The sequence below is a fragment of the Leucoraja erinacea genome, chromosome 19 (genome assembly GCF_028641065.1).
Source record: "Leucoraja erinacea ecotype New England chromosome 19, Leri_hhj_1, whole genome shotgun sequence".
Taxonomy (NCBI): Eukaryota; Metazoa; Chordata; class Chondrichthyes; order Rajiformes; family Rajidae; genus Leucoraja; species Leucoraja erinaceus.
Genome location: NC_073395.1, coordinates 9555863 through 9575964, shown reverse-complemented (window position 1 = coordinate 9575964; position 20102 = coordinate 9555863). Strand labels below are relative to the sequence as shown.

Sequence of the window (20102 nt, the reverse complement as noted above, 5' to 3'; positions counted from 1 at the left end):
CCAGGCTTTAACCTGGTCTGGTCACAGACAGGCAGATAGCTGGCAATTTGGCGGAGCCTCAACACAAGCGACATGTATGTACCACCCAAGCGTGCAATAACAAGATGCATGTTCCTCGTGAGTTCCCAACCACAGCGAACACGAGTGCTGCCAAGTCTCTGCGCTCCCGATTACGTCTGCATTGATTTATCGTGATACCCCTGGGCTAAGGTCTTGCCAAACTTGTTCTGCCACTTGAAAAAAAAACCCCAACAGTTTGCCGAAAGAGAGCAGGAGAGAGAGAGGGGCGGGGGGGGTCTCTCTTTAAGGGGAGGATGTTGGAGAATGGAAATGTCAGGATGTTGCTTTTGCTGCAGAAGCAGGAGGGAGCTGTTGGCCACGTTGGAAGCGAGTGTTGCTCGGCGATGGTTTGCATTGACTGTCTGTGTGTGTGAGAAAGACAGAGAGAGGGGGGGGGGGGGGGGGGGGGGGGGGGGAGCGAACAGAGCCGACCTACTCCCAGCGCTGCAGGTAGACAGAGAGAAGGCGGCAGTGCGGATGTGCGCTGAGACCAAGCGTGCAATGGGAGAGACGCTGGGATGAGGAGAAGGGGGGGGGGGGAAGAGCCACAGATTCCTATTCAAAAAGGGGGCAAGTACAATCGCCCATTCGCCCCGCAACAGTGCGTGGCATTTGCAACGAGGCTGATATAGACTTGTGAAACCTCCAGGTACTCCGGCTGATGGTGAGTGAGCGGCTCCGTTGTTGGTGGATCAAGACCCGCGGAAGATTCAAGTTTGCAGGCAAACAGGGGGCTCCACACTGGCCCCGCTGACAACCCTCTCCTCTCCTGAAGTCTCTCCCATCCGCCCCTCGTTCGGTGCCCCCTTTGCAAAGCGCTGGCACCAACAGCGAGACGAGAGAGAGGAGGTGTGTGTGCATCAAGCGACTGCAGGCGTTGCTTTCAACCGAAGACAGACACACACACACACAAACAGCTGGAGTAACTAACCCAGCGGGTCGGGCAGCATCTCTGGAGAGAAGTAGGTGTTGTTTCGGGTCGAGACCTTTCTTCTGACAGTGGAGGCGATGGATTAGGACGCGGCTCTGGGGCTACAGGGAGAGGAAGAGTTGTCAGCGTCTGGGCAATGTTAATACTTGGAATACCTTCGACTTGCGACCGGTCCACGGGGACATTGCTACAGCCCTGCCCTTGACCGCGCCTTAGAGCGGAGAGAGGCGCACTGCCAATGATCTCTTGCCCCTTTCCTCCCACCCCCTTCTTCTCTGAGTTCAGACCCGAGGATGCGGCGCTGGGCGCTGGCTCTTTGCCTCCTCCGTGTTATCTCGGCCAACCCTCCTCGCCTGGAGAAGTCGAGAAGCGGCAGCGGCAGCGGCAGCGGGCAGAGGCAACCGGGGGACCACCAGCGACCTAGCGGGACTCCCGGAGAGGAGGACTCTTCTCCCCTCGTCCATCTCCCCGGGTTCCGCAACTACTCGGCGCCTCTAGGTCTCGCCGACTGGCAGTGGTATCTGCCCAAGCCCCATGTCCAGATGGAGGTCCCAGCTCGGGAGATGCCCGGGACAATCCCGCGAGGATCTCCAAAGAAAAGTATCTCCATGCACCGCGTCTCCAGTGGAAAGTTTGAGCCAGGCCGGTCTAACTTGGTGGAGAGCAACACAAAGAGCACCGCCAGTTCGAGGTCCAAACGAGGAACGGATGGGATTAAAAGCGGTGGCCAAGCAAGAGGCAAGGGTCGGCAAAGCCTGCAAGGTGACAACTCCACGCGGTTCTCCAGTGAGGTGCAAGAGCTACTGCTTCTCAACAGGTCGCAACTTCTGGATGGCCCCAACATCTACACCAACGCCTCTTTCCACCTGACCTTGCAGGAGCCTCCAGCGTTGCTCCCGCTCCAGGCGCCGGCCAAGAGGCGCCGCCTGGTGAACCCTTTCTACCCGGTGACTGAGGACTCGTACGGAGCCTACGCCGTCATGTGTCTGTCCATTGTCATCTTTGTGATCGGCATCATGGCCAATCTCTCCATCATGTGCATCGTTTGCCACAACTATTACATGAGGAGTATCTCCAACTCGCTGTTGGCCAACTTGGCCTTTTGGGACTTCCTGGTCATCTTTTTCTGTCTGCCTCTGGTTATATTTCACGAGCTGACCAAAACGTGGCTTCTTGGAGATTTTACATGCAAAGTGATCCCTTATCTGGAGGTGAGGAGAAAAAAAATCTTTCCAGCATTTTATACTGTAACATAGAAACATAGGAACATAGAAAATAGGTGCAGGAGTAGACCATTCGGCCCTTCGAGCCTGCACCGCCAATCAATATGATCATGGCTGATCATCCAACTCAGTATCCCATCCATGCCTTCTCTCCATACCCCCTGATCCCTTTAGCCACAAGGGCCACATCTAACTCCCTCTTAAATATAGCCAATGAACTGGCCTCAACTACCTTCTGTGGCAGAGAGTTCCACAGATTCACCACTCTCCGTGTAAAAAAATGATTTTCTCATCTCGGTCCTAAAAGACTTCCCTCTTATCCTTAAACTGTGACCCCTAGCTCTGGACTTCCCCAACATCGGGAACAATCTTCCTGCATTTAGCCTCTCCAACCCCTTAAGAATTTTGGAAGTTTCTATAAGATCCCCCCTCAATCTTCTAAATTCTAGCGTGTACAAGCCGAGTCTATCCAGTCTTTCTTCATATGAAAGTCCTGCCATCCCAGGAATCAGTCTGTTGAACCTTCTCTGTACTACCTCTATGGCAAGAATATCTTTCCTCAGATTAGGAGACCAAAACTGTGTACGTAATTCTCCAGGTGTGGTCTCACCAAGACCCTGTATAACTGCAGTAGAACCTCCCTGCTCCTATACTCAAATCCTTTTGCTATGATTTGTATGATTTGCTATGCTATGTAACAACATTTAACATGCATATGGACAGGCACGTGGATAGAACAGGTTTAGAGGTCCCACAGAGTCACACAGGTGGCCGAGTTGAGAAGTTCTGGGAGTAGGATTAGGCTACTCGGCCTATCACAAATACTACCCCCATTCAATCATGACAGATCTATCTTTCCCTCACAACCCCATTCTCCTGCATTCTCCCCATACGGGTGGGGTTCGTGAAGCGAGGCACACAGTGAGAGCTGCTGCCTCACAGCGTCAAAGACCCCGGTTCGATCCCGACCTCGGGTACTATCCGTGTGTGGACCTTGACCACGTGAGTTTCCCTCCGGGTTCTCCGGTTTCCTCCCACATCCCAAAGACGTAAAACGTTGTAAGTTTTTTTTTTAAGAAGGAACTGCGGATGCTGGAAAATCGAAGGTTGACAAAAGTGCTGGAGAAACTCAGCGGGTGCAGCAGCATCTATGGAGCGAAGGAAATAGGCAACGTTTCGTCCCGAAACGTTGCCTATTTCCTTCGCTCCATAGATGCTGCTGCACCCGCTGAGTTTCTCCAGCACTTTTGTCACTCTTTGACTGCTGCCAATTGTCCCTCGTATGACAGATAGAACTAGTGTGAGCTCTGATCGGCGTGGACTACTGTGTCCAGTGTGTAAATATACATTTATAGGTGTCTGGATGCCCCTGGTCCGAATGTGTTTGTATTAAATCGTCCAGAAGATAATAGTGGGCTGGGTTAATGAACCAACATTGTCTGTGTTGTGTAGAGCCTCCCTCAACACTGTTAGGGACATATGCATAAGAAAACCAAAAGCACTTTGCCTCTTTTACGCCCCTGTCCCACTTCGGAAACCTGAACGCAAACCTACGGAAAACTTTGCGCCCCACCCAAGGTTTCCGTGCGGTTCCCGGAGGTTGCAGGTGGTTCCTGGAGGTTGCAGGTAGTGGAAGCAGGTAGGGAGACTGACAAAAACCTCCGGGAACCGCACGGAAACCTTGGGTGGGGCGCAAAGTCTCCAGAGGTTTCCGTTCAGGTTTCCGTTCAGGTTTCCGTTCAGGTTTCCTAAGTGGGACAGGGGCATTACCAAAAGCACCTAGATTCAAAACCAAAGCCAAAACCAAAGGGGTAATAAAAAAGGAACTGCAGATGCGGGTTTATATCAAAGAAAGACACAAAGTGCTGGAGTAACCCAGCGGGTCAGGCAGTACTTCTGGAGAAAATGGATAGGTGGCGTTTCGGGTGGCGTTTCGGGTCGGGACCCTTCTTCAGACTGGAGTTAAGGAGAGTGGGATAACTGGAATGGAGGCAAAAACAAGACAAATCGGGGCCGGAAACAGATGACCTCAGGCAAGGAGGTTCCCCAATAGGCTGACTGTCGGTTAGAGACAGGTGTGAACCCCCATGGGGGATACAATGTGAAATGTGGAACGAGTTTAATTCAGATTAATTTGTTGTCATGCCTACCGAGGTACAGCGAAACGCTTTTTTATTGCATGCTATATAGTCAGCGTAAAGGGGGAGAGGGAAAGAGGGAACGGAAGATAGACCCAAAAAAATTGGAGTAACTCAATAGACAATAGACAATAGACAATAGACAACAGGAGGCCATTCGGCCCTTCGAGCCAGCACCACCATTCAATGTGATCATGGCTGATCATCCCCAATCAGTACCCCGTTCCTGCCTTCTCCCCATATCCCCTGACTCCGCTATTTTTAAGAGCCCTATCTAGCTCTCTCTTGAAAGCATCCAGAGAACCTGCCTCCACTCCCCTCTGAGGCAGAGAATTCCACAGACTCACCACTCTCTGTGAGAAAAAGTGTTTCCTCGTCTCTGTTCTAAATGGCTGCTTACTCCTTATTCTTAAACTGTGGCCCCTGGTTCTGGACTCCCCCAACATCGGGAACACGTTTCCTGCCTCTAGCGTGTCCAAACCCTTAACAATCTTAACGACCTTAACAACTCAGCGGGACAGGCAGCATCTCTGGAGAGAAGGAACGGGTGACGTTTTGGGTCAAGACCCTTCTTCCATCCAGGTCCACGGTTCACAATCATGTATCGCTCTTGGGCTCACATCTGTTCCACCCCCCCCCCCCCCCCCCCCCCCCCCCCCTCTCCCTGCTACAATCAGTCTGGAGAATAGCCCGGACCAAAAAAGTCACAAATCCATTTTCTCCAGAGATGCTGCCTGACCCGCTAAGTTTCTCCAGCATTTTGTCCATTTTGAAGAGGTTTCTATTGAGCACTGATGTTTTTTTTTACCAAATAGCAGGAGGTAACCTGCTCTGAAATACACAATGTCAATTAATTTGCATGGATCAGAGTCCATTACCTGCACCAGTATTTTAATGTGTCAGCTATTTTAAAGCAACTCTGAAAGTTCATTAGAAACAGAACGACATATTTAGATATAGTAGCTTCATCCGAACCCTAGTTTGGGGCAACATGGTGGCGCAGCAGCAGAGTCGCTGCCTTACAGCTCCAGAGACCCAGGTTCGATCCCAACCACGGGTGCTGTCGGTACGGAGTTTGCACGTTCTCCCTGTGACCAAGTGGGTTTTTCTCCGAGTGCTCCAGTTGCCTCCCACACTCCAAAGATGAGCAGGTTTGTAGGTTAATTGGCTTCTGTAAATTGTCCCCAGTGTGTTGGATAGGACTAGTGTATATGTGATCGCTGGTCGGCACGGACTTGGTGGGCCGATATGCCTGTTACCTCGCTGTACTTCTAAAAAAGGTGACCGTAAGATTTCATTTGACAGTTCAAATACCTAGAACATGTGTTTAAATCATGACCAATAAATAGTCTCACACAGCAAGAAAACAGGCCTTTCACACCACTAAATCAGCTATCAAGCCTAAATCAGCTATTTGTCCAGATCAGCTGAGTCTAAATCAACTATCAAGCACCATTTGCATTAATCCTACATAATTAGTACATAAGGCTGAAGGACGTTCCCTGCTGAATCTTTCCAAACAATAGAACCGTATAGTGCAGGAATGGGACCTTCTGCCAAGACCAACTCTTATCTGCCTGCACATGGCCCACATGCTTCCATTCCCTGCATTTACAAATGCCTATCCACAAGTGTCCGAAGATCATAAATTCTAAGAGCAGAATTAGGGCATTCGGCCCATCAAGTGTACTCCACCATTCAGTCATGGCTGATCTATCTTTCCCTCTCAACCCCATCTCCTGCCTTTGCCTCATAACCCCTGACACCACTACTATTTAAGAATCTGTTAATCTCCGCCATAAAAATATCCATTGACGTGGCCTCCACAACCATCTGTGGCAATGAATTCCACAGATTCACCACCCTCTGACTAAAGAAATTCCTCTGCATCTCCTTTCAAAAGGTACATCCTTTAATTCTGAGGCTATGGCCTCTGGTCTGAGGCTCTCCCACTGGTGGAAACATCCTCTCCACATTCATTCTAACCTGGCCTTTCATTATTCAGTAAATTTCAATGAGCCCCCCCCCCCCGCCCCCTCATCCTCCCAAACTATTACAGTATTCCCAGGATGGAAATGTCAAAGGCTAGAGAGCATAGATTTAAGATGATTTAATTTTAAAGGAGATGAGTATGGAAGTCGGGATGTTATGTTGCAGTTATACAAGACATTGATGATGCCACATTTGTAGTATTGTGTTCAGAATTGGTCCTCCTGCTGGGGGAAATATGCTGTTAAGCTGCAAAGAATGCAGAGGGAATTTACGATGGTATTGGCAGGAATTGAGGGGCTGAGCTGTAGGGAGAGGTTGGGCAGGCTGGGACTTTATTCCTTGGAGCACAGGAGGCTGAGGGGTGATCTTGTAGAGGTATATAACATCATGAGGGGAATAACAGGGTAGGGGAATCAAGAACCAGAGGACATAAGTTTTAAGATGAGAGGGGAAATTTTTAATAGGAACCTGAAGCACAACCTTTTCACACAGTGTATGGAACAAGCTGCCAGAAGAGGTGGTTGAGGCAGGTACCATCACAACATTCAAAAGACATTTGGACAGGTACATGGATAGATAAAGTTCAATGGGACATGGGCCAAACGTGGGTAGGTGGGACTTGCGTGGATGGGCCATCTTGGTCGTCATGGGTAGGTTGGGCCGAAGGGCCTGTTTCTGTGCAGTGTGACTCTATTTTCGGGTCAAGAGTGTGGTGGGTCCCTGGAACGAGCTTCAAGGGGTAGTGGTGGAGGAAGATACAATAGTGGCATTGAAGAGGCTTTTGGACGGGCACATAGATATGGAGGGAAATGCATGATGTGCAGACAGAGGAGATTAGTTGAGCTTGGCATCATGTTCGGCATGGACATTGTGGGCCGAAGAGCCTGTTCCTGTGCTGTATTGCTCTGTCTAGAGCTGCAGTGAGTGCAGATAGGCAAAATCATTCAGTTCGCCAGAGAAAAGATAAGTGAATGCCTGTGGAGCGGTTAAATCATATCTGATGTTTACACAATGTAGTGTAATATAACTGGAAAGAAAGCAGCTTCATCATGAAGGAGAATAATATGCTGCCGAAAGTTATTATCTTGTTTCATCTCAGTTACCTGGGTAAAGGCTAGGCAGAGGAAATACCAGTTCATACCTGTGTATCATACCATTAAGATGGATTTCATCTCAGTTAATAATGACCAAATGAATCACTGCCACAGATGTCTGTCTGTCAGTGAATAATAAGCAAGAGCAACATTTAGGAGTCTCACCTATCTGATACGATAGAACATTATTTATCCCAGGAGGGACATTGTTTATTTATTTATTAAAATGCGGGCGCTTGTGCAAACTTGTGGAGTGCACTGCCTGATTTATGTGCGCACTGTTTAAACAAGGCAAGCCATCCAAGCAGAAAAAGCCAGTGCGTGTTGATTGATCCTGCTCAATGAATCTTGAAGTAACATACAACGGAATTAATTACACGATTTACGGGCAATAATGGCGCTTGGCAGGAGGATTCTAGCCAATTATGGACTAAATGAGTCGGTATTTTATTGAGCTTGGACAATTAAAAACCTTGACGTGATCTCGTCTCCCTGATGCTCTACTCTCTAGAATTTAGGAGATTGAGAGGGGATCTTATAGAAACTTACAAAATTCTTAAGGGGTTGGACAGGCTAGATGCAGGAAGATTGTTCCCGATGTTAGGGAAGTCCAGGACAAGGGGTCACAGCTTAAGGATAAGGGGGAAATCCTTTAAAACCGAGATGAGAAGAACTTTTTTCACACAGAGAGTGGTGAATCTCTGGAACTCTCTGCCACACTGGGTAGTTGAGGCCAGTTCATTGGCTATATTTAAGAGGGAGTTAGATGTGACCCTTGTGGCTAAGGGGATCAGGGGGTATGGAGAGAAGGCAGGTACGGGATACTGAGTTGGATGATCAGCCATGATCATATTGAATGGCGGTGCAGGCTCGAAGGGCCGAATGGCCTACTCCTGCACCTAATTTCTATGTTTCTATGTTTCTATGCTCAGCTATGAAAGTTGAGTACAATATATTGCAACCCACATCAGAAAGGGAATCTTAGGCGATTGCCGGCGACTGTCGTAGTTGTAGCAGGTCACCGAAAAACAGGCGCCTACGTCATCCTGGCGAGAACCTACGACAGCACCCACGTCAGGAGAAGTCAAGCTACGTTCATTGGCGTCAAACCCACTGTTGCCGAAAAATGTTCAACGTGTTGAAAATTTAGCGGCAACCAGAAAGACGCTACAATGTTTTGCGCATCTTAGGAGACTAGTCCTGGCGGCCACCGGCGAACATGTGGCGACAAACTAGTCGCCTGTAGTTGCCTAAAAAATCCCCTAAGTGGGACAGGCCCATTAATGTCTCTGTCAATCTCTGTGTAGGATTTATCTTCTATACAAACTGGTACAATTTAATGGTGACTGCTGCCTGTCAGCTGAAGTCCATTAGAGTTTCACATGCAGTATTACTTTCACATCGTGTTCTTAGACATGCTGAATTTTCTGTCATTTGCAGTTTCTTTTTTAACACTGTCGCTTCGAACACAGAGAAGGGATACGTAATGTATAAAGATTTACAAGAAAACTCTGAAATCCCAATAATTTGGCATCTGGCTCACCAGTCCTGTTTCCGACACTCCTTTCGACTTTAGAGAGTACAACGTGGAAACAGGCCCTTCGGCCCGCCGATCCACACTGGCCAGCGATCCCCGCACATTAACACTATCCTACACACACTCGAGACACAATTTACAATTTTACATTCATACCTAGCCAATTAACCAACAAACCTGTACGCCTTTGGAGTGTGGGAGGAAACTGGAGCACCTGGAGAAAATCTACACGGTGGCAGGTAGAACATACAAACTCTGTACAGACAGCATGCTTGGTATTTGCTGAGGCTCAATAATGCATACGTTAGTCATCACTGCTCTGAATTTTGAAAAATAAGTTATACATTTTCTCTTATCAGAACCATTACTAAAATAGACAATCCTCTTGTAAAAAGGAATAAACTATGAAACAAAATGATACAGATTGCAGAATTATATGAGATTTGTATCCATTCCTATATGGACAAATTGAATTCAACCAATGCAGGAGTGTAAAACCAAAGAGCTGCAGGTGCTGGGTAATGCACAAAAGGACACAAAATACTGGAGTAACTCAGTGGGACAGGCAGCATCTACGGAGAACAGGGAGAGGTGACATTTCGGGTCTGAAGAAGGGTCTTGCCACAAAACATCACTTGTCTATGTTCTCCATTGATGCTGCCTAACCCACTGAGTTACTCAAGCACTTTGCGTCCTTTTGTGTATTAACCAGCATCTGCAGTTACGTCTGTGGAAAGGTCTCGACCCGAAACGTCACCTGTCTATGTTCTCTAGAGGTGCTTCCTGACCCACTGAGTTACTCCAGCACTTTGTGTCCTCTTCAGTGAGGAAGGATCAGCTGATGATGAGTTGACCTCCCCAGAGGAGAGGTAAATTAAATTAAATAAACACAGATTACATGATCCGTATCCCTCCATTCCCTGAATATCCACGTGCCTATCTAAAAACCTCTTAAATGGCCATTAGTGCATCTGCCTCCACCAACACTCCTAGCATTGCATTCCAAGCACCCACCACCCTCTGCCTTAAAAATATACCTTGCCCTGCACAACAGCTTTTAACTTTGCCCTTCACACCTTAAAGCTGTGACCTCTTGGTTTTGACATTTCCACCCTGGGGAAAAAAGGTTCTGACCATCCACCCTATCTGTGCCTCCAATAATTTTATATTTCTACACACTTCTATCTGGAAAGCATATACTTCCATCAGGAAATAGTTCTAACTTGCACAGTTTATGTAGCAATGTTACAAAATTTTGAGATTTAAAAAATCAAGTCTGCAATTTATCCCATCAGATAAAGCATAACAATAAGTTTAATTTGACACCAAATTCACTTTCATATCTCAAGTATTAAAAAAGTTATGACCATTTTCATACTCGGAAATTAGCATCTTGTTCCCTATTGATTTTCAATGGACATTACAAAAAAGCTGTGATCTTGGATAGTCAAACGCCCATTTCTTAAGGAAAGATTAACATTTTTAAATAGCCTAAGTGTCCAAAGATTATTCACAAATAATTCACAATATAACATGATTTTTATATCTAATTTACATTAATTTATAGGCCAAATGGAAGGAATTTAGTGTTCAATTGCTGTAAATAAATGCCCATTTAAATCGGCTTTCTAGTGGGTTCATGTGGAACGCGCTGGTTTAGAACGTTGACATAGCGCTGGATTAGTGCCCTCAAATGCCGAGAAAAATACTGCGGGATATAAAAAAGCCCAAAATGAACTTTTCGTTATAGATAACTTGATATTCAGGGTTATATATATGCCCCATTTAATGTAAAAATAAGGTACATACCTTTAATTGTTTGCTTTATAAAACCCTGGGGCTGCGAGAGGTTGCGAAATCAGAGAGTAATTTTAAAACTATTATAACTATATTATCGAGGCCTATAAAACTAATAATACCTTTTGCGACCGGGTCTTGCAGCGATTTTTCGTTAATGATTTACTAGGCTGAACATGTGCGATTAGTACAGCCTAGTAAAAATCGCGTTTTAAACCCGCCCCCTCCAAACAGCGCCAAAATCGCCGACATGGCTGAGGGCAGATTCCCAATGACGATTCAGGTAGGTTTTGTAACATACCTAGTTTATGCATCAAGTTAATTCATGCCACATTGTACTTTGTACATTGCAGTTGTGCCCAATGCATTGTGAGGCGGCGCAGTGGTAGAGTTGCTGAAGTTTGTACGTTCTCCCCGTGACCGCGTGGGTTTCTTCCGAGAACTTCGATTTCCTCCCACACTCCAAAGGCGTACAGGTTTGTAGGTTATTTGGCTTGACATAAATGTAGAAATTGTTCCTAGGGTAGGATAGTGCTAGTGTGTGGGGATCGCTGGTCGGTGCGGACCCGGTGGGCCGAAGGGCCTGTTTCTGCGCTGTATCTCTAAACTAAACTAACATTTATCTTTGAATCATTGATTGGCCTGAAAGTTTATCACTCTATCTTCTCCAGAGATACTAAGCATCTCTGACATTTACTGCTTTGTTTCAAATTGGCAGACTGTATAATATTTTGCTTTTCTTTGATCTAGCAAATATAACTCTGGTTTGCATCTTCTTGTCGAGTCCAACTTGTTACAAATGTTGGCCTCGCTGTCATCGTCTGTCCTGAAATGGACGCAAGCTTCCAGCGACAATCAGTGGGAGCCGTCACTTGTCGCAACAGATGATGGTGGTAGCAGAATTAGCTCAGGATACGTCCAGTTTCCAGCCCCACGACATGAACACTTCTGCTATGGGGCCTCTGGGTTGCTTAACCTGCATTTTTAAAGTGCTGTATTAAAGTATGTAAGCAAGAAAAAAATTGAAAGAATGAGAGTCCGGTAATTATATTTCTCCATATAGTAGTCCCCAAATTTAGCTGAATGATATACAGGCAAAAACTGGATCACTGATATAAATTAGCTTGCTAACTGCATGGACACAGGTTTTCTGTTTCTGAGTTCATTAGCCATTGATTACATCAACCAGAATCCCCCCCCCCATCCACACTTCATGCTGCCTCAGAATAGCAGCCAACATAGCCAACATAATGGCCTTTCCCCATCCAGGTCATTCCTTCTCCTCCCGGTTCCAGATACAGAGGTTTGGAAGCAGGTACTCCAGACTCGAACCCCTCTCTTATGAGACTTCTAAACGATCTTCCATAAGTTAGGGAGCTGTCCGATTCTCCAACATCCCTCATTGCCTTTTTCTCTCGAACTGTTACGCTACATAGCGGAGAAACTATGTTCTGCTTTCTCGTGTCTTTCTCTTCACTTTGCCCTTTGTACGTGTGTTTGGCTCGGTTGTATTCAGGTTTAGGGAAGAACTGCAGATGCTGGCTTAAACTGAAGATAGACATAAAAAGCTGGAGTAACTCAGCGGGTCAGGCAGCATCTCTGGACAAAATGAATAGGTGACGTTTTGGGTCTGAAGAAGGGTCTCGACCCAAAACGTCACCTGTTCCTTTTCTCTTGAGATGTTGTCTGACCCGCTGAGTTACTCCAGCATTTTGTGGCTATCTTTCATTTTATTAATGTATGGTATTAACTGATTGGATAGCACGCATCAAAAGCTTTTCATTATACCTCGACAATAATTACAAACATAAAACTCGTGAAAGTGATTGGACATTAAATCATAGATGAAGAAACTCAGAAATCGAAGATTTATTGGAGTAACTCAGCTTGTTGAGCAGCATTGTTGGAGAACATGGATAGGTACCATTTCAGTTCAGACTGAAGAATGGTCCCAACCCAAAACGTCACCTATCAATGTTTTCCAACAATGCTGCCTGACCTGCCGAGTTACTCCAGCTACATTCCTACATTCAGAAGCAGAGAGTCCTTAGGTGTCGCATTGAAGCTTGTTGAGAGTGCCTATACTTTAGACTTTAGAGATACAGCGCGGAAACAGGCTCATCGGCCCACCGAGCCCGCACCAACCAACGATCCCCGCATGCTTGCACTATCCTACACACACTAGGGACAATGTACAATTTTATTGCAGCCGATTAACTTACAAACCTGTACGTCTTTGGAGTGTTGGAGGAAAACGGAGCAACCGTAGAAAACCCACGCAGTCACAGGGAGAACGTGCAAACTCCGTACAGACAGCATCCACAGGCAGGATCGAGCCCGGGTCTCTGGTGCTGTAAGGCAGCAACTCTACCGCTGCGCTACTGTGGGACCTGGCTATGCATTACTTCTTTTAGCAAAAGAGGGAGCGTTTGAAAGGGAGGAGGTGGTGGATTATTAATAAATGCACCAATGGTCCAAACATAAATACCGGCTTCAAATCGTTTGTATCGTAATTGAAGTAACATAATGAAGTAAAAATAATACAAATATTTAATGAGGTAAAACATATTAGTCTCTAATGGTTATTAAAATCACAATCATAAAACATAGTGTGCGTGAAAAATTTCCAAGCATTAATTTTGTGTATCTGCTTACTATCTGACTCAACTCTTCTTTTAAGCCAGCTCCTATTTTATCATATTGTACTGTTCAAAACACACTTAATATCATGGGTTGAGTGTGGTTGAGAACTTTGTGGGTGGCACAGTGGTGCAACAGTTGTGTTGAGACCCGGGTTTGGTCCTGACTATGGGAGCTGTCTGTACGGAGTTTGCACGTTTTCCCTGTGATCACGAGCGTCAGTTTTCTCCGGGTGCTCTGGTTTCCTCCCTCATTCCAAAGACATGCAGGTGTGTAGGTTAATCAGCTTCTGTAAATTGTCCCTAGCTTGTAGGATAGAACTAGTACGCGGTTGGTCGCTGGTCGGTGTGGACTCGGTGGGCCGAAGGGCCTGCTTCCACCCACAACCTTTTCCCTTCTCCCCACGACGTCCTCCCTAATCAAGAAATTTGAAAGTCTTCATCTTTTCGAGTCGACACATAAGATTAGAAGTTGTTCAGCCGGAGCTGAAGCCACTTCTCAGCATCTGCACACAATGGTGTCTGTCTTGTCGCTTCTTGTGCGTGGTGGTGGAAAGATCGGTGGAAACAGGGCCGCGACCTGAACGCTCTTTCTTTGACCCCATTTGGAGGTTCTGGCATTGAATTGCCCTGCCAATAAATTCTTGACAAGTTGGTGCAATGCATGCTACGAACGCCACAATGACACCAGCAAGGGAATGTTTTGGGCAGCGAATACTCTTGTTAAAAAGAATGTTTCAAGTCAACGCTCGTAAAGTCTTAAACCACAAAATACCACAGCTGAACATGATCTTAAAATGTAGATGTTGAGAAAGGAATTAAATGAGTTGGAAAGGCACACTTATTGCCTTTGGATGGACGGCATAGAATGGAGTCTTTGAGAAGGTTGTACAGTGGTTGGATTACACAGATCATATTTGAAGTAGGTTTGCTCTCAGCTCCAAGAATCTTTTTTATTTAATGGGGTTATTGCATTTATGTCAATGAAGATTGACTTCAAACTCAGAGTGCTCAGTTCCATCTTCTTCTCCCGGCTGTGTGTTCAAAGGAAAGTTTTGCGTTAAATACCAGGAATAAAACATGGAAATACTTTGTAACTTTATAATGGCTATGGTAAGAGAATTTGGAGAAGAACAATTCACCCAGGCACATGATCGTTAACATAGTAACAGAAGGACACACACCAGGGTGGCACGGCAGAGCAGCGGTAGAGACATGGGTTCGATCCTGACTACGGGTGTTGTCTGTGCGGAGTTTATACGATCTCCCCCGTGACCAAAGTGGCTTTACTTCGGATGCTCCAGTTTCCTCCCACACTCCGAAGATATACAGGTTCACGGGTTAACTTTCTTCGGAAAAAGTTGTAAATGGTCTCTAGTGTGTAGGATAGTGTAGGATAGTACTAGTGTACGGGGATCACATTGGTGGGCCAAAGTGCCTGTTTCCGTGCTGTAACTGAAAACTAAAGTAAACTTAGAGATTAACAAACAATTTTGGTTGCCTAATTATAGGAAGGATGTCAACAAAATAGAGAGAGTACAGAGGAGATTTACTAGAATGTTGCCTAGGTTTCAGCAACTAAGTTACAGAGAAAGGTTGAACAAGTCTTTATTCTTTGGAGCGCAGAAGGTTAAGGGGGGACTTGATAGAGGTCTTTAAAATGGTGAGAGGGATAGACAGAGTTGATGTGGATAAGCTTTTCCCATTGAGAGGAGGGAAGATTCAAACAAGTGGACATGACTTGAGAATTAAGGGACAGAAGTTTAGGGGTAATACGAGGGGGAACTTCTTTACTCAGAGAGTGGTAGCTGTGTGGAATGAGCTTCCAGTGGAAGTGGTTTGATTTTGTCATTTAAAAATAAATTGGATAGGTATATGGATGGGAAAGGAATGGAGGGTTATGGTCTGAGTGCAGGTAGATAGGACTAGGGGGAAATAAGTGTTCGGCATGGACATGAAAGGCCGAGATGGCCTGTTTCTGTGCTGTAATTGTTATATGGTTATAGAGACTTGGGTTAAAAGCTTAGGTGGACAACTCTATTTTGGAGTGGGAATGAAGAACATTGTAGGAGATGCCATCTCTTCGGTACACTATTGAGCCAAGTCAGTACACAGTTGACTATGTCATTGAGTCCAGTGGCACGAATGGCCTACCACTGTTCTGAAACGCTCAGTTTTGCCTGTGTGAAGAGGCAAACAACCGCTGCCTATGTTCCCAGTCAAAGTCCCTGTGCTCCTCCTCAGCCATCAAAGTGATCTGGCCGAGATGAAATGTTTCCTCTCGAGTACAATGGGAAGCATTGATGTTCAAATAAATGCGACGTCAAGCAAAATAGAACCTAGGAATATCCATTGTGCAAGAAGGAACTGCAGATGCTGGTTTACCATGAAAATAGACACAAAATGCTGGAGTAACTCAGCAGGTCAGGCAGCATCACTGGAGAGTAGGAATAGGTGACGTTTCTGGTCAAGACCCTTCGTCAGACTCAGGTCGTGGACCCGAAAAGTCACCTATTCCTTTTTTTACTCCATGCTGCCTTTGAGTTACTCCAGCATTTTGTGTCTATCTGAGGAATATCCATTGTCCTGTCATCATTAGTGTGTGTATTGTCCAGTAATCACCTGTGATCCATTCTCGTACTCCACAGCCATCAAAGTGGTCAGGCCGAGATTAAACGTTTCTCCCCTTTCATTAGTACGGGGTGTCAGGGGTTATGGGACGAAGGCAGGAGAATGGGATGGATCAGCCACAATTGAATGGTGGAATAGACTTGATGGCCTCATTCTGCTCCTAGAACCTATGAACTTACAATAGTGAGTGTTGATGTTCAAATATCACTTCATGTAATATGTTCATATGTTCGTATGTATATGCTATACGTTCATATATCCACCATATATGTTGGAAAGCTAAATAGAACCAGGAGCATCCATTGAAATTTTAGCATTATCTGGTTGGTGATTTTTTTCCTTTTGTTTATTGATTTTGCTGCATTGTATGAAACAGGAGGCATAATGATACAATACGATAAAACTTTATTTATCCCAGGGGGGAAATTGTTCTGCCAACAGTCATAAAACCACAAAATTACATAGAGCAGGAGTAGGCGATTGGGCCCTTCAAGCCAGCACCGCCATTCAATATGATCATGGCTGATCATCTAAAATCAGTACCCCGTTCCTGCTTTCTCCCCATATCCCTTGATTCCATTAGCCCTAAGAGTTAAGTCTGAAAATGCCCCTGTCCCACTTAGGAAACCTCTGGAGACTTTGCGCCCCACCCAAGGTTTCCGTGTGGTTCCCGGAGGTTTTTGTCAGTCTCCCTACCTGCTTCCACGACCTGCAACCTCCGGCAACCACCTGCAACCTCCGGGAAACGCACGGAAACCTTGGGTGGGGCGCAAAGTCTCCAGAGGTTTCCGTTCAGGTTTCCTAAGTGGGACAGGGGCATAATATAACTCTCGCTTGAAAAAAATCCAGTGAATTGGCCTCCACTGCCTTCTGTGGCAGAGAATTCCACAGATTCACAACTCTCTGGGTGAAAAAGGTTTTTGCTCGTCTCAGTCCTAAATGGCCTGCCCCTTATTCTTAAAACGTGAAATTAAAGTGTTGTTCTCTTGGTTGCTTCTCCGGCAGGTTGCCTCCCTGGGTGTGACCACCTTCACTCTGTGCGCCCTGTGCATCGACAGGTTCCGGGCGGCCACCAACGTGCAGATGTACTACGAGATGATCGAGAACTGCTCCTCGACGGCGGCCAAGCTGGCCGTGATCTGGGTGGGCGCCCTGCTGCTGGCGCTGCCAGAGATCGCCCTGCGGCAGCTGTCGACCGAGGAGGTGGCCTCCACCTCCCTCACCGTGGACCGCTGCGTGGTGAAGATCTCCCCCAAGCTGCCCGACTCCATCTACGTGCTGGCCCTCACCTACGACGGCGCCCGCATGTGGTGGTACTTCGGCTGCTACTTCTGCCTGCCCACCCTGTTCACCATCGGCAGCTCGGTGGTGACGGCCAGGAAGATCAGGGCGGCGGAGAAGTCGTGCGCCCGGGGGAACAAGCGGCAGATCCAGCTGGAGGGGCAGATGAACTGCACGGTGGTGGCCCTGACCATCCTCTACGGCTTCTGCATCGTGCCCGAGAACATCTGCAACATCGTGACCGCCTACATGGCCACCGGCGTGTCCCAGCGCACCGTGGACCTGCTGCAGCTCATCAGCCAGTTCCTCTTGTTCTTCAAGTCGTGCGTCACCCCGGTGGTCCTCTTCTGCCTGTGCAAGCCCTTCAGCAGGGCCTTCCTCGACTGCTGCTGCTGCTGCTGCGGGGAGTGCGGCCCCAAGCTCTCGGCCGCCGCCAGCGAGGACAACGACAACGAGTACACCACCGAGTTGGAGCTGTCCCCGTTCAGCACCATCCGCCGGGAGATGTCCACCTACACCTCGGTGGCCACGCACTGTTGAGCCGCGGCTTGGCTTGGCTTGGCTGGCTGGCTGGCTGCCCCCTTTTTGGGTGGGAAGGACAGGTCGGGAATGGACTCTTGTGTTCAAGAAGGAACTGTGCAGATGCTGGAAAATCGAAGGTACACAAAAAAAGGCTGGAGAAACTCAGCGGGTGCAGCAGCATCTATGGAGCGAAGGAAATAGGCAACGTTTCATCCCGAGGTGGGCCAAAGGGCTTGTTTCCAAGCTATATCTCTAAAGTCAAGTTCTAAAGGTATAGCGTTTCCTCTAGGACATGCTGAGCCTGGTTTTGCAATAAGGGCTTTGAAGTGTCCTATATCTCCTCTGCTCCTCTGAGGGACGAAACGTTGCCTATTTCCTTCGCTCCACAGATGCTGCTGCACCCGCTGAGTTTCTCCAGCCTTTTTGTGTACCTTCGGATGGACTCTTGCCTCGCCTACCAACCTGACCCCAACCCCACCCCTCACAGGCTTAGCGGGAAGCTTTTCGACAGCGCCCGATGCAACCATGCCTTTTTTAATTTCAATATGGACTTTATTCGAGAAATAAATATACACAATACATGATCCGTGCAACAACAAAAAACTCCATCCGACATTCTCGGTGGCTATACATACATTTAATACCTTTTTACCCAGACATAATTTGACCTCACACCCTTGCCACTCATGTGGCCCACTGGCGTGAAATCCCTTCCCTTATTTAGAGGGGCACTCTTTCTCTCCCCCACCCAATCAGGCATAGATTTTTGAGGCCGCCCCACACCACCATACTGTGGCCAAACTCGCTGGGGAGGAGATGGTAGGAGCTGGAGTAACTCAGCAGGACAGGCAGCATCTCTTCTTCAGCACGACTTCTTCAGAAGGGTCCAGACCCGAAACGTTATCCATTCCTTCTCTCCAGCGATGCTGCCTGCCCCGCTGAGTTACTCCAGCATTTTTGTGAGGCGTTTTCCCGAGGATGGACACAAAATGCTGGAATAACTCGGCGAGACAGGCAGCATCTCTGGAGAGAAGGAATGGGCGACGTTTCGGGTCGAGACCCTTTACCCGCCCGTTCAGTGCGAGTTAGTAAAAGGATTGTCCTTCAGAACACAAACTCCACCGCACAGCGGGGACAAGACCACGTGGACCCTAATCCCCAGGGCTCGACCAAGGCTTAAAGGTGGAGTTTGTGAAGTGTGGCGTGCAGACGGAATAGCCTAAACCCTCCGTGTAGGAAGGAACTGCAGATGCTGGTTTAAACCGAAGATGGACACAAAATGCTGGAGTAACTCAGCGGGACAGGCAGCATCTCTGGAGAGAAGGAATTGAGGATGTTTCGGGTCGGGACCCTTCTTCAGACTGACGTCAAGGGGAGAGGGAGATACGTAGATAAGGAAGTGTAAGGTGTGAAAACAGGACAAAGGGAATGTAGGTCAAGGAAAATGTAGAATAGTTCATTGTTAGCTGGAAGGCGGCGACAACAAAGCAAGAGATAACTTGTTTAAGAAGGAACTGCAGATGCTGGAAAATCGACGGTAGACAAAAATGCTGGAGAAACTCAGCGGGTGAGGCAGCAGCTATGGAGCGAAGGAAATAGGCAACGTTTCGGGTCGAAACCCTTCTTCAGACTGATGTGAGGGTGGGGGGGGGGGGGGGGAGGAAGAAAGGAAGAGGTGGAGCCAGTGGGCTGAGGGAGAGCTGAGAAGGGGAGGAGAAAGTAAGGACTACCTGAAATTAGGGAAGTCAATGTTCATTCTGCTGGGGTGCAAACTGTCCAAGCGAAATATGAGGTGCTGCTCCTCCAATTTACGGTGGTCCTCACTCTGGCCATGGAGGAGGCTCTGGCACAAAAGGAGGTAACATGTAGTTGGAGACAGTAAGACTGGTGGGAGAACTGGGAAGGGGGAGGGATGGAGAGAGGGGGAAAGCAAGGGTTATTTGAAGTTGAAGAAGTCAAAGTTCATGCCGCTGGGGTGTAAGCTGCCTAAGCGGAATATGAGGTGCAGTTCCTCCAATTTGCGTTGGGCCTCACTCGGCTGAGCAGGCCCTGGGACAGGAAGGTCCACGTGGGAATTGGAGGGGGGGCGTTAAAGTGTTTAGCAACCAGGAGATCAGGTGGGTTTAGGCAGACTGAGCGGAGTGAACTCCCCTGACATCAGTCTGAAGAAGGGTCTCGACCTGAAACATCACCCATGCCTTCTCTCCAGAGATACAGCCTCCAGCATTTTGTGTCTACCTTTATGTAAACCAACTCT

At 47.3% G+C, this 20102-nt stretch overlaps 1 protein-coding gene across 1 annotated transcript; it reads left to right on the top strand.

Annotated features, from left to right (window-relative positions):
* Nucleotides 1–477: 477 nt before the first annotated feature.
* Nucleotides 478–18588, top strand: LOC129706194 (prosaposin receptor GPR37-like). The gene is made up of 2 exons (XM_055650254.1): nt 478–2202; nt 17048–18588. Exons 1-2 carry the CDS (start codon nt 1285–1287, stop codon nt 17861–17863), a joined length of 1734 nt encoding a protein of 577 aa, XP_055506229.1. The 5' UTR covers nt 478–1284; the 3' UTR covers nt 17864–18588.
* The last annotated feature ends 1514 nt before the right edge of the window (nt 18589–20102 follow it).